The sequence below is a fragment of the Rana temporaria genome, chromosome 9 (genome assembly GCF_905171775.1).
Source record: "Rana temporaria chromosome 9, aRanTem1.1, whole genome shotgun sequence".
NCBI classification, from domain to species: domain Eukaryota; kingdom Metazoa; phylum Chordata; class Amphibia; order Anura; family Ranidae; genus Rana; species Rana temporaria.
In genome coordinates this window covers 105,827,465-105,842,082 of record NC_053497.1, presented here as the reverse complement: position 1 = coordinate 105,842,082, position 14,618 = coordinate 105,827,465, and the positions used below count along the sequence as shown (strand labels likewise).

General features: G+C 42.6%; 1 protein-coding gene across 11 annotated transcripts in view; it reads left to right on the top strand.

Annotated features, from left to right (window-relative positions):
• The window catches only part of BRD3 (bromodomain containing 3), an 88,660-nt gene that overhangs the window by 32,009 nt on the left and 42,033 nt on the right, over window positions 1–14,618 (top strand). For all 11 annotated transcript variants that reach the window (XM_040324075.1, XM_040324073.1, XM_040324072.1 and 8 more), the window contains exons 7-8: window positions 1,890–2,261; window positions 14,465–14,593. In XM_040324075.1, the coding sequence (XP_040180009.1) occupies window positions 1,890–2,261; window positions 14,465–14,593 (501 nt within the window). The remainder of the gene's footprint in view (window positions 1–1,889; window positions 2,262–14,464; window positions 14,594–14,618) is intronic.

Below are 14,618 nucleotides of genomic sequence, written 5' to 3'. Positions count from 1 at the left end.
GCTGCTGCACACAGAAGGCCTTTTATCTTAACCCAGGTGTGTCAAACTCCATTTCATTGTGGGCCGCATCAGCATTATGATCTCAAAGGGTGGGAAGAAGGGAAGAAGCTGGATGCATTGCTTGAAAGCAGAAATTAAGGGTCTGGAGGAGGACCAGAGGAGGGCTGAAGCTCTACTGCAGCTGCAGGAGAGGTCGAGTGCCACATGACCTGTGTCTTAACCCCTTTCGCTGCCAAGCCCTATGTCATATGGACCTGACAGCAAGGGGGGCAGCGCGCACAATCCAGTGGCTGCAGCCATCGGAATTGTGTGTGAAACTGACAGGCCGACTGCTGCCTGACAGAAGCATTTGGTTGCTCACACATCTTTGATACCGGTAGCCCCCCCCCCCCACGTCCCGCCATGTTTTGCGTGCTGTGCTTGCCCATCTGCTGGCCCAGGTGCGAGATCCAGAAAGCGACTTCCTGGTCAAGCTCTCTATGTCCCCGTCTAGCTTAGCCAGGAAAATATGTTTTGCAATGTGATGTGCAGTGCAAAACATTCAGTGGAGACAGGCGGAACCTGCAGGCTGCATACTGGAATTAGAGTCCGATTTGGTTTTTGGGGGGAACCCCACGCCATTTAAAAAAAAAACATTTTGAAGGGGATGGAGGTTTTTTTTTTTTTTTTACATTCAGCTGTCAGCAGGGAACCCCCCTGACAGTTGATGACTCATCGGTTTTTAAAACGCAGCGGCCAGCTTCCCAGCCTACTCATTAGCAACCAACAATGTACAGTGTGTTTAAAGAGAAAAAAGAGAACTTAAAACGCATGAAAAATGCATGCAAAACAAGGGTTTAAAAACTCAAAATGCACTGCAAAACGTGCCTGAAAATCTTATCAAGTGCAGCCACATAGATGTAAACCTAGACGAAGTCTTGGGTGAGACAAGTGGCCAGTAAACTTTTGTTGTATGACTGGATACATTTCTGCTATTTCCTGTACCATACAGAGGTGGCTGTACAATAATCTGGTAACACAGGACCACATGATCCAAAGTACACTATTTCTTATGGGGAAATTTTCTTTGGTAGTGCTTTGGATTACAAGCATGTTTCTGGAACGAATTATGCTCGCAATCCAAGGTTTTACTGTATCTGAAAGAGCTGTGTTGGACATGAAGCTTCCATCTTTAATTTCAATTATCGCTCCAAAAAAAGGCGTTTTCAAGTGACAGAACTGTTTTGTGTTAACCACTTTCGGACCGGCTCACGCCTATATACGTCAGCACTTTGAAGAGGGATATCGTTGTTATGGCAGCAGCTAGCTACCATAACCCCGGTATACTCTTCTTCAGTGAGCGGTCCGGTTTCAGATAAGTGGTCTCTGCGGCGGATTCGCCACAAGATCGCTTTTATTGGTGGCGGGAGAAGCCCCCCTCCCGCTGCGCCCGGGGCCCTCTGCCGCTTTCTGGCGGAGTTGATCTGATTCTTCTCCGTGTGTGGTTTGGAGCTGAGTGAGGGGAAAGATGGCCCCCACCCAGCTCCATACCATTGCAAGGCAGAAGCGACATCAAAACGTCACTTCCGCCCATAGCTCTTAACCCATTCGCTGCCAGGCCCCGATCAGTAGAATAAAAATATGCGCAAATACAGTGTGAAAAAGTATTGCAACGACCGCCATTTTATTCTCTAGGGTGTTAGAACCCCCAAATATTATATATTTTTTCCAAGTAATTTTTGATTTTTTGTAAACACCAAATCTCAGAAAGAGGCTTGGTGGTTAACTGGTGGAAGTGGTTAACTTCCCCAGTGTTCTGGTGACATTTGCTTAATCTTCAGGATTGTTCTGTATAGGGGATACCACGTGCCTGAAATCAGTCAAACTCTACTTATTTCTCTCTCTTCTAGAAAAAAGGGGTAAAGAGGAAAGCAGACACCACCACTCCCACCACATCTGCCATAACTGCCAGCCGCAGTGAGTCGCCTGTCCCCTTGTCCGATCCCAAGCAAGCAAAAGTTGCCAACAGACGAGAGAGCACTGGGCGCCCAATTAAGGCACCAAAGAAGGACTTGGAGGATGGAGAAATTCTGCTGAATGCTGCGAAGAAAAACAGATTGACGGAGCACCTCAAATACTGTGACAGTATCCTGAAAGAGATGCTGTCCAAGAAACACGCCGCATATGCCTGGCCCTTCTACAAACCGGTTGATGCGGAGGCCTTGGAGCTGCATGACTATCATGATATCATCAAACATCCCATGGATCTCAGTAGTGTTAAGGTACATGCATCATATGCCAACTCTTGCTGGAGCTTTTAACTAAAATAGCTGGTTTCCTTGTCTATTGTGTTCTAAATGGGAGACTGAAAATGTTCCCTAAAGCTAGCCATACAAGTGGCAATCTGAGCTCCGTTTAGATTTTTTTTTTTTCCTTTAAAAATCTTATTTTTATAGTCCACTGCTAAGCAGTCGCGTTGCAAAAAATGCTGAACGCAATTTTGTTACATTCAACAAGGTGTTTATTGAGAAGAAAATGCAAACATGGTCAACAATTGGATTAACATACATAGATTACAGTATTGACATGCAAAGTAGGTATAACATACCGAACATTTACAGCAAGTCGCGTACAATGGTTTATAACTGAATACAATCATATGGTCATAGACAGGCGGTCCTCGAAATAAAGTAAAGGTGAAAAACAGCGAGTGTATTATAGCTTTCTATTGAGAGGTGTGTACTTTATCCACAGGTCTCTGAGTCTCCCAACCAGCGGTCCCAGACTTTGTTATATTTGGCTGGGCAGCCTCTATTAATGTACATGCATTTCTTATAAGGCAATGAGACATTTACCTCTGCCTTCCACTGGGAGGCGTCGGCCTCATCCACTTTCTAGCTATGACTTTTCTGATCAGGTTGTTTTTTTATTGAGTAGTCTAAACATTGCTATGTGTATGGCCAACATAATGTTGGCACCACTCATGACAATTTTAAAGTCTTTAACAGCTGTTATTTGAGAGTGAAAAAAAACTATAGCCTTGAAGTCAATCTGCCATTAATGGTTTTGTTTTTTTGGGTTTGAGCTAATAAATTATTAAAACTGCTTTTGTATTTGGTAAAAACCGCTAACAGTGCTAGGAAAGCTGTTTTCAATCTTCTTCTCCAGTGCCAGTCAAAACAGTGGATCATTCAATTTTATGCAGTAATTTTTTCAGTCAAAATCTGACAGATCTCTGGAAGCTAGCAATAAGGGTTGTGGTGTTTTTCATGTTGCTGTGATTGCATGCTGCAGTTAAGAACATGGACGCTATACTTGGGCTTATTCATTAAGGCAACATTCAGATCTCATTTTATTGTGCTGCAGTGTATAATAGAATAAAATGCTGTCTGGTGTTGTATGTAGACATGGCCGCAAGTAAAGATCACGGCAAAAGCCCTGCCAAGCAATGTTGGGCCTCCTCCCGATTCTCCTGTTTAAACATCTACTTTTTCAGACTTTTTTTTTTTTTGTATGGTTTTCCACGTATACGCATTCGCGCATTTTCACATTGCACTCTGGCATTTTCGCGAACAACTTATTCTCGCGTTCTTGTTCTGCACCATATGTAAATGGACATTGGCACGCATAAGGTGTACTACTGACCAAAGAAAGCACATTTTTATTTTGAAGAATGCATGGTGCTTGCTTACACGCCTGTCTGCATAGGCACATTAAAATGGCTGTACTTTAGCTTAGTAAAAAAAATAAAAGCTGTACTGAGCTTTTTCAAGCTGCTGTGTGCAAGAGGCCTTAGTAGTATTAAAGCTTTGTTTGTTTTTTCTAATAAAACAACAAACATGTCAAACTTACCTGCGCTCTGCAATGGTTTTGCACAGAGCAGCCCAGATCCTCCCCTTTTTGGGTCCCCTGCTGGCACTTTGGTTACTCCTCCTGGGCCAGTGCCCCCATAGAATGCTGCTTTCTATGGGGGGCACTTGTGTGGACCTGCTCTGAAGCCACCCTGTCAGTGTCTATTAACAGATTCTGTGACTCAGAAGGTTTTTTCAGTCTTAATGCATGACTGTATTAATGTGTAAAAAACCTTTTGGGCTTAACCACTTTTGTGACCTGGACTGTTGTACAGAACATCTGCTATGGTCCAAGTTAGCTAGATATCCATCTAAAGTCTCCCCTATGCCAGGAGGTTTGCCCTTGCACAGCATCAACAAAACTTATATTCTTGTAAGTTTTCCTCCTCTCTGCTGGCTTATTTTTGAGTGTCTTAAACATGACACCTATGCAAGACCTAAACTGGAAAAAAAAAATTCTTGCCTCCGATGTCTCATTAAAGAGAACCTGTTACAAACACATTATATCACGTAGGGCAGTGGTCCCCCAACCTTTTTGCCACCAAGGACCGGTTTGTGGAAGAAAATTTTTCCAAGGCCCGGTAGGAGTAATCGCGATGTGTTGCCTTAGCGGTTAGTGCGGGAACCCTGCAAATCCATTGCGGGTTCCCGCATCAAAAGTTTTGCAGTTCACATTGCCCTATACGAACTGCTGGGAGTGTTATTTAAAAGTTAACACCCCCAAATCAGTTCGCATATCGCAGTGCGATCTGCAAACTCGGACAGGAATGTGATCGCATAGGTGTGAACACCCATGCGATCTGTTTCTGCTACGAAAAAAAAGGGTCCGACCTCAATGCTCTGTCTAAGCCGACCTCAATGCTCTGTCTAATTGGGCGACTGAGTGGCAGATGAGGTTTAATGTTGATAAATGTAAAGTTATGCACTTAGGGACTAAGAATATGCATGCATCATACATACTAGGGGGAGTACAACTGGGGGGATCTGTAGTGGAGAAGGATCTGGGGGTTTTAGTTGATCATAAGCTCAATAATGGCATGCAATGCCAAGCTGCGGTTTCCAAAGCGAGCAAAGTCCTTTCTTGTATTAAGAGAGGTATGGACTCCAGAGACAGAGATATAATTTTGCCCCTGTACAAATCATTAGTAAGACCTCATCTGGAATATGCAGTTCAGTTTTGGGCACCAGTTCTCAAAAAGGATATCGGAGAACTGGAGAAAGTGCAGAGAAGAGCAACCAAACTGATAAGAGGCATGGAGGAGCTCAGCTATGAGGAAATATTAGAAGAACTAAATCTATTCACTCTTGAGAAGAGGAGAATTAGGGGGGATATGATCAACATGTACAAATATATGAGGTCCATACAGTGTACTTGGTGTTGAGTTATTCACTTTACAGTCAACACTGAGGACAAGGGGGCACTCTTTACGTCTAGAGGAAAAGAGATTTCACCTCCAAATACGAAAAGGTTTTTTCACAGTAAGAGCTGTGAAAATGTGGAACAGACTCCCTCCAGAGGTGGTTCTGGCCAGCTCAGTAGATTGCTTTAAGAAGGGCCTGGATTCTTTCCTAAATGTACATAAAATAACTGAGTACTAAGATTTGTAGGTAAAGTTGATCCAGGGTAAATCCGATTGCCTCTTGGGGGATCAGGAGGGAATTTTTTCCCCTGCTGGAGCAAATTGGATCGTGCTCTGCTGGGGTTTTTTTCCTTCCTCTGGATCAACTGTGGGTATGGAGTTGGGTGTATGGTATTGTATTGTGTTTTTTATTTTGTTTGTTTATTTTTTTGTGGTTGAACTGGATGGACTTGTGTCTTTTTTCAACCTGACTAACTATGTAACTATGTAACTATGGTCCTGTGGCAAGTTTGATGTGAATTTAGCCATATAATTTGTATGGCTGAAATCGCATCGCACAGAGATCGCATGTGATGTGCAGAGCGGTGCAAATCACATCCGAACGCTGACATCGCTGCAGTGTGAACCAGCCCTAAATGTCCCAGTGTAAAAATATTATTAAATGTCCCAGTATAAAAAAAGATTAATAAATGCCCCAGTATAAAACAATATACATGTCCCTCCGCAGTGCCCACTGTACTTACAGTCTCAGGGCGGGAATGTGAGGGGAGCCATTCGCTTGCGGGAATGCATAGAGGGGGTGGGCGGAGAGATGACGTAATTCTCTCTCTGCTCTCATCGGGTGGCTGTATGTTAGGGCGGGACAGCGGCACGCCTATGCGTAGCGCAGAGAGATGACGCCATCTCTACTCGGGCAGCTTCCATTATGTCCTTGGCCCGGATATATCAGCGGTACGGCCCGGACAGAGTCCTCAGCGCTGCGGCCCCGCTAGAGAGGCGTTGCGGCCCGGCTTTGGGCCGCGGACCGGGGGTTGACGACCTCTGACGTAGGGGACTTTTGGTCCTCAGTGTGATATAAATAAAGTTAAAGTGGAATAAAAGTGCCAAGAAATAGTTACAAGTAATCTTCAGGCCTAACAACATCGTTATCTTAAAGAGTATGTTAACCCAAAAACATTAAATAAAAATGGATCCTGCTCCTTTAAAGTGGTTGTAAACCCTTACAATCCACTTTCCACTACAAGTAAGCCAATAAGGTTTAGGAGCTATCCACTGTATCGGCGACATCATCGGCACATGCGCAATGAAGAAACGGCTCATTCGTGCCGTTGCTTTAGCTGATGTGTCTCGACACTCCCTGCCTGTCACCTAGTGACAGGGCCCTTGGCTCCTGCTGCTTGAATAACTAACATTTATGCACCATCAGTGCTGTCTCCTCTTGCAGTGTCCCCCCTCCAAATGTGATTTATAAATAACTATAAATATAAATGCTATAAATAACTAATTTCAGAGCATAATCTGCGATCACATGACTGGCTGTCTTTCTCCTATTGAATGTCAGTGGAGGAATCTTGCCCCCTCCCATTGCAGCTGTCAGATGGGTGAAGAAGAGTCATGGGATCTTGGCTCTGAAATTGGGTATTTACAGCAATTAATTTTTTTTTATATAAATTGCACAGAGGGTGACACTGGAGTAGGGCTGCAACTAACAATAATTTTCATAATCGATTAGTTTGCCAATTTATTGTTTTTATTAATCGGAAAATAACCTTTAAAGTGTGGTGTATGATTTAGTTGATGTTAAATATAAAAAAGGTAATTTATTCTTTTAAATATGTAGTGGTAAATATAAATGACCAACTAAATGGTTAGGGAGCAAAATCTCTAATCCACTCTGAGAATACCAGACAGAAGAGATATACTGTATATACTATTAGTGGTTTTTCGCTGGATGATGACCGTACCCCAGGCCGCAGATGTAAACAAAGCCGTGATCGCGGCTGTCAGCATGAGATCGTGATTTTTATTTTATTTTTTCTCGATCTCATGCTTTCCAGCCTCGAGGAGAGATGTGGGGTCTTATTGACCCTGCATCTCGCCATAAAGAGGACCTGTCACGATAGATTTCTATTACAAGGGATGTTTACATTCCTTGTAATAGGAATTAAAGTGATCATGTTGGGTTTCTTTTTACTTGGCGTAACATCATCTTTCACATTTTACAAACAATCTGGGCTAACTTTACTGTTTTGTTATTTTTTAATTCATGAAACTGTTTTTTTTTTTTTCCCCCAAACAAAAAGGCGCTCGAAAAATTATTGTGCAAATACTGTGCGAGATAAAAAGTAACCCCTCGGAGGGGGAAGGGTTGTATTGGACTATCTTGCTACTGATCACATGGAACACCATAGGTATCTTAAAAAAAATGCTTTATTACATATAAAAATATTATACAATTCTAAAAACGCACATACAATACCTCACCCAAAATTCAACAGATAATTCCTGATGGATTATCCCGTGAGGTTTTCTGTTGAGTTGAGTTGAGGTAACGTATAGCAGTTCCTCTGCCGGTTTCGAGGACTCCACCGCTTCTTCAGGAAGAAATTATCTATATAATAAATAATGTAATAGACCAGAATACAATAAACGGTGTGTATAACAATAATACATAGAGTACAAAACACATATACAATTGTTGGAGATATAAAAATCTGCTCACCCAGTAGTAGGCCCATAGGCCAGCCAGGCTCAAAAATGCCCCCTGTGGCCAACGAGGGGGATGTAGGTGCCACTCTCTAATAAGATCTAGACATAATGTAACTTGGTAATGATAATTCCTTGTGAAGGAAGGGGGGGGGGGGTAGAAAGAGGCGGAGGAAGGGGCAGACTGGGACGCTGCGTGATTTAAAATATTGAGTGAGGAATTCCATCCACCAAAGAGTTGGACAAATAATAATTAACTTACAATGGTCAAGGCTAAAGCATATAGTAGGTACGGAAAGTATTCACACCCCCTTAAATTTTGCATTTTTTGTTATATTGCAGCCATTTGCTAAAATCATTTAAGTACATTTTTTTCCCCTCATTAATGTACATGCAGCACCCCATATTGACAGAAAAACACAGAATTGTTGACATTTTTGCAGATTTATTAAAATGGAAAACCAACACCACATGGTCCTAAGTATTCAGACCCTTTGCTCAGTATTTAGTAGAAGCCCCCTTTTGATCTAATACAGCCATGAGTCTTTTTGGGAAAGATGCAACAAGTTTTTCACACCTGGATTTGGGGATCCTCTGCCATTCCTCCTTGCAGATCCTCTCCAGTTTGGTCAGGTTGGATGGTAAACGGTGGACAGACATTTTTAGGTCTCTCCAGAGATGCTCAATTGGGTTAAGTCAGGGCTCTGTTGTGAAGCCACATTATTTTAGCTGTGTGCTTAGGGTCATTGTCTTGGAAGGTAAACTTTCTGCCCAATCTGAGCAGTGCCTGTTTTTTTCCACACATACCGCTTAGAATTAAAGGGGTAGTAAGGAGGTAAGTGAAGGAGGACTGCACTAAGGTAAAGGAAGCTATTTAGGGAAAACATGTTTTACCTTTACAAACCCTTTAAGGCCAAAAATTTCTATCTTGGTCTCATCAGACCAGAGAATCTTATTTCTCACCATTTGAGTCCTTCAGGTGTTTTCTGGCAAACTCCATGCGGGGAGAGGCTTCCGTCGGGCCACTCTGCCATAAAGCCCCGACTGGTGGAGGGCTGCAGTGATGGTTGACTCTACAACTTTCTCCCATCTCCCGACTGCATTTCTGGAGCTCAGACACAGTGATCTTTGGGTTATTCTTTACCTCTCTCACCAAGGCTCTTCTCCCCCAATGGCTCAGTTTGGCCAGACAGCCAGCTGTAGGAAGGGTTTTGGTTGTCCCAAACGTCTTCCATTTAAGGATTATGGAGGCCACTGTGCTCTTATGTCTCTGAGCTCTTCAGGCAGTTCCTTGGACCTCATGATTCTTATTTGCTCTGACATGCACTGTGAGCTGTAAGGTCTTATACAGGTGTGTGACTTTTCCAATAAAGTCCAATCAGTATAATCAAACACAGCTGGACTCAAATGAAGGTGTAGAACCATCTCAATGATGATCAGAAGAAATGGACAGCACCAGAGTTAAATATGAGTGTCACAGCAAAGGGTCTGAATACTTGGGACCATGTGATATTTCAGTTATGCTTTTCTAATAAATCTGCAAAAATTTCAACAATTCTGCGTTTTTCTGTTTAATATGGGGTGCACACTGAGGAAAAAAAAATTACTTAAATGATTTTAGCAAATGGCTGCAATATAACAAAGAGTGAAACATTTAAGGGAGTCTAAATACTTTCCGTACCCACTGTATATTAAGGGCAGTATGGTGACAAGGATGGTGACATATTAGTCTTCAGGCTGTATGTAAAGCGGTAGCTGATGGCTGCAAATCAGTGTAACACTGAATACCAGGTTCCCAAACACTGCATATATAAATCGTGAAGCTACTGAAAAGGAGAGAGAGAGAGGCACTAGTAAGGATGGGAAGAAAAGAGGAACAAGACGGGGAACTTGCAATAATGTGGCTCCCAAGAAGAGGATAGCATGGAATGGTAATCCATGCAGGCTCAGAAAAGCAATCCTCGCTTACCTGCTCACACGAACGGTCCAATTGTGTGCCATTGAATGAGCTCCCCAACCCCACGGCCGCTGGCCTATGGTCCTACTACTGGGTGAGCAGATCTTTATATCTCTAACAACAATTGTATATGTGTTTTGTACTCTATGTGTTATTGTTATACACGCTGTTTATTGTGTTCTAGTCTATTACATTATTTGTTATATAGGTCATTTCCTCCTGAAGAAGCGGTGGAGTTAGAAACTGGTAGAGGAACTGCTATACGTTACTTCACCTCAACAGAAAACCTCACGGGATTACCCGTCAGGAATAATGTGTTGAATTTTGGGTGGGGTATTGTATGTGCGTTTCTTAGAATTGTTTAATATTTTTATATGTAATAAAGCATTTTTTAAGATACCTATGGTGTCCATGTTATCAGTACCGAGATAGTCCAATAACAACCCTTCCCCCTCCAAGTGATTACAGACTGGCCAGGCAGCATCCGCAACTGCCACCACATGTTCATTTGGTTTCATTTTCAATCTAAATTTTGGATGATGGTACATTCTGTGTAATTATTATTGAATTTTACATGAGGCTTTACTTTTTATAGTACAAAATGAGCATATAATCGCTACCATAAGGGGTTCATGTATACTGTGAAACAGTGAAAGTAATTTTATATTTTTATATATATATATATATATATATATATATATATATAATTTACTTTTTAACTAAATGCACCCAGAAATAGGATATATGGCCATTATAACTAGGAGTCAGACATATGTAAGGTGGAAGGGAGATATGAATCTTTTTATATTAACCACTTAACCCCCGGACCATATTGCTGGTCAAAGACCAGGCCACTTTTTGTGATTCGGCACTGCGTCGCTTTAACTGACAATTGTGCGGTCGTGTGACGTGGCTCACAAACAAAATTGGCGTCCTTCCCCCCCCCCCCCCCCCCCCACAAATGGAGCTTTCTTTTGGTGGTATTTGATCACCTCTGCGGTTTTTAGTTTTTGCGCTATAAACAAAAATAGAGCGACAATTTTGAAAAAAAATGAATATTTTTTACTTTTTGCTATAATAAATATCCCCCAAAAATATATAAAAAAACTATTTTTTTTTCCCTCAGTTTAGGCCAATACGTATTCGTCTACATATTTTTTGTAAAAAAAAAATGCAATAAGCGTTTGGTTTGCGCAAAAGTTGTAGCGTTTACAAAATAGGGGATAGTTTTATGGCATTTTTTTTTTTTTACTAGTAATGGCGGCGATCAGCGATTTTTCTTTATTTTTTATTTTTTTTCGGTACTGCGACATTATGCCGGACACTTTTAACACATTTTTGGGACCATTGGCATTTTTATAGCGATCAGTGCTATAAAAATGAATTGATTACTATAAAAATGCCACTGGCAGTGAAGGGGTTAACCACTAGGGGGCGAGGAAGGAGTTAATCATGTTCCCTTTGTGTGTTCTAACTGAAGGGGGGGTGGACTGACATGGGGAAATGACGAATCGCTGTTCATGCATTGTATGAACATACGATCGGTCATTTTCCCCCCCTGACAGGACCGGGAGCTGTGTGTTTACACACACAGCTCCCGCTCTGTAACGAGCGATCGCGTGTGCCTGGCAGTAATCGCGACCGCCGGGCACGTGCGTCGGCGTCAGGGGCGAGCGGGGGGCGCACGTTTAAATGTAATTATAATGCCTTATATTATCTCCAGTTTATCGGCCTCCACTTCCTCTGGGTTCAGATGCTGACCTTCCCTGCACAGAGTCTTTAAAGGAGTTGTAAAGGCAGAAGCTTTTTTATGTGTAGCAGCCTCCCCAGCACCCCCAATACTTACCTGAGCCCCATCTTTCTCCAGTGAGGTCCATGAGTGTGTTAGCTGTTTGGCTGAGACACAGCAGTGGCACCATTGGCTCCAGTGGCTGTCAATCAAAGTAAGTTAGCCAATCGGGGGAGAGAGGGGACACGGTCGGGGCTCTGTGTCTAAATGGATATGCAGAGATGTGACACTTCTGGTGTGCCCCCATAGCAAGCTGCTTGCTGTGGAGACACTCGATAGGAGGGAGGGGCCAGGAGCACAGAAGAGAGATTCAAGAAGAGAAGGATCCAGGCTGCTCTGCAAAACCAACTGCACAGAGGAGGCAAGTATGACGTGTTTAGTTTTAAAACAGACTTTACAATCACTTTAAAGTTATTTTTTTAACATTTTTTTTTTCTCAACAATTCCCACCCATCCACCGTCAAATGACAATGGGACAGTGCGCCTCTCATTCTGGGTAGACATAGGATGCATTAAGGTGAAAAAACATTTACCTTTACAACCGCTTTAATTGCAGATCAAAATTTTCTCGACAAGATTCTCACAGCGGCACTCGAGGTTGGGTTTTCTGACCCTTGTTGTTTGGGCTTGTTGGCACAGTTCTGTGTTCCTCATTTTTGCCCTTTCTTCTATTCATTGCTTTTCTTTTTTTTTTTTTTTTTTTTATTTTGCCAAATTTTTTTATTGCAGAGGTAATCAAATACCACCAAAAGAAAGCTCCATTTGTGGGAACAAAATTATAAAAATTCTGTTTTGGTACAGTGTAGCATGACCGCGCAATTGTCATTTAAACAGCGACAGCGCTGAAAATTGGCTTGGCTAGGGAGGGGGGTAAGTGCATGGTATTGAAGTGGTTAAAGTGTACTTTTCTAAAGATGCTGTTCTGTGTCCTGTAAAATTGTTGCATGTATGTATATTGTGCATGTGTTCCACAAAGTTTAGTGTATGAAAGATTTTTGACAGGGAACTGTGAGGCCCCTTTCACACTGAGGCGCTTCTAAACTGGCAGTAAAACACGGAGCACTTTTGAAGAGCTTTTCAGGTGTTTTTAAAGAGCTTTCCATTAATTTGAATGGAGAGGGGTGTTTTTTTCACTGCCCCAGTGTGAAAGTATTCATTGATTTTAATAGAAATAGGTTTTGTGAGCTTTTCAGGCACTTTTTTTAGAGTGAAAGTGCCTGAAAAGCTCCACAGTGTGGAAAGTAGCCGAACTGTTGGTCTGGGTTTACCTTTTTACAATCACGGTAACAAATGTAAAGCTGTGTTTGGGGAAAACTCTCTCTTCTTTCATTCAGCCTGTACAGTAAGCACTGAACATCTGATGCCAAGACTTGCACTTCTGGCTGGAGCAAACCCACGATAGCAGGTTGCTCTTGTTCCTTCCTCAATCACAGAAAACTTTGCATTCTGTGAAAAGAATGCAATTGGTTTTCTGAATGGAGGATGTTCAGAGTGAGCAACCCACTATTGTTTTGTTTACTCCACATGGAACACATGGTTCAACAGAAACCGGCTGACATTTGGACCGCGTGTACAGCAGCTTGTCTGACCGAAGCTGGTATAAGTTGCTTTTATCGAACAGGCATGCTGGAAAACCAACATCCGATCAGCACTTGCAACCAATGGCAATTTTAAGGCAGTTGCAGCAACAGGTTTGTCCCTTTTGGGATAAAGGTTTAACATAAGTAATCAAAAGCTGACCATTGTAAGCACCCTTATCGGCGTTAAATGTTTGGCTCAACCCTCTCGTTCACACTAGATGTGATCACTAGCTTTGGTAAGTTGTAATATATTACATTTTTGGGTTTGGATAAGATTTTAATTTTGTGTATCATTTTCTGATAGTCTCTTTTTAGTAGAAACCTGTTCATCTGGGAACATGGAGGCGGTTTACTGACCTCTTGAAACTGCAATTTGCCTAGCCTCAGTCATTTCTAAGTCTCTGGCTGAATAATTGAAATCTTAGCAATTAAACACATCTTAAAGCGGAGTTAGGCCAATTTTTTATTTTTTTTTAGTCAGCAGCTACAAATACTGCCCAGGGCGCTTGTGATGTCGGCACCCGAAGCCGATCTGTCCCTCGGCTCTCGGGTGGAGGTGCCGTCATCTTCAGTAAGGGAATCAGCCTTGTGGCTTCACTTCCTGGTTCCTTACTTCGCATGCGCAAGTCGCACTGTGTGCTCTCACTGGTCCCTGCTGTCTTCTGTGACCTGTGCGTCTCCCAGAAAAAAGCGGGGGGGGGGGGTGGAACATGGTGTAGATATCCGTGGCTATCTATACCTGGAGGTGGGAGCATGTACTTGGATTACACAGGTATCTGCTTCAGCCCCCCGCACCCACTTCCCTCTGTAAGGTGCCAAATGTGACACCGGAGGGGGGGGAAGGATTCCGAAAAGCGCAAGTTCAATTTTTGGGTGGAACTCTGTTTTAAAATGTGTTTTCTTTGTAATGGAGCCCCATCACCAGTGTCCTCTCCACTGTGCAGCAGAAAATGACAACCTCTGGGTGTGTGGCAACGACCATCTCTCCTCTGCTAAGTTTGAGCGAAAGCTGTCCAATCAGCTGGGAGTATAAACATTGCTGATTGCAGCGTTCCATCTCATATTCAGCAGGGGACATCGGACTGCTACCAATTGATCTTGCAGCTTGAGGTCTGGATTCTGTGTGGAGAAGTAGGTTTGTTTTTGTTTTTTCCTTTTAAATCATTTAAAATATTAACAAGACTAATAATTTATATATTCTCTCACCAGCTGGTGTAACCTCACAATGTCTCTCATTGCAGAAAAAAATGGATGCCCGGGAATATCAAGATGCTCAGGCTTTTGCTGCCGATATACGGTTAATGTTCTCAAACTGTTACAAGTATAACCCACCTGACCATGAGGTTGTCGCCATGGCCAGGAAATTGCAGGTGATTAGCATGCAAACACACTCCA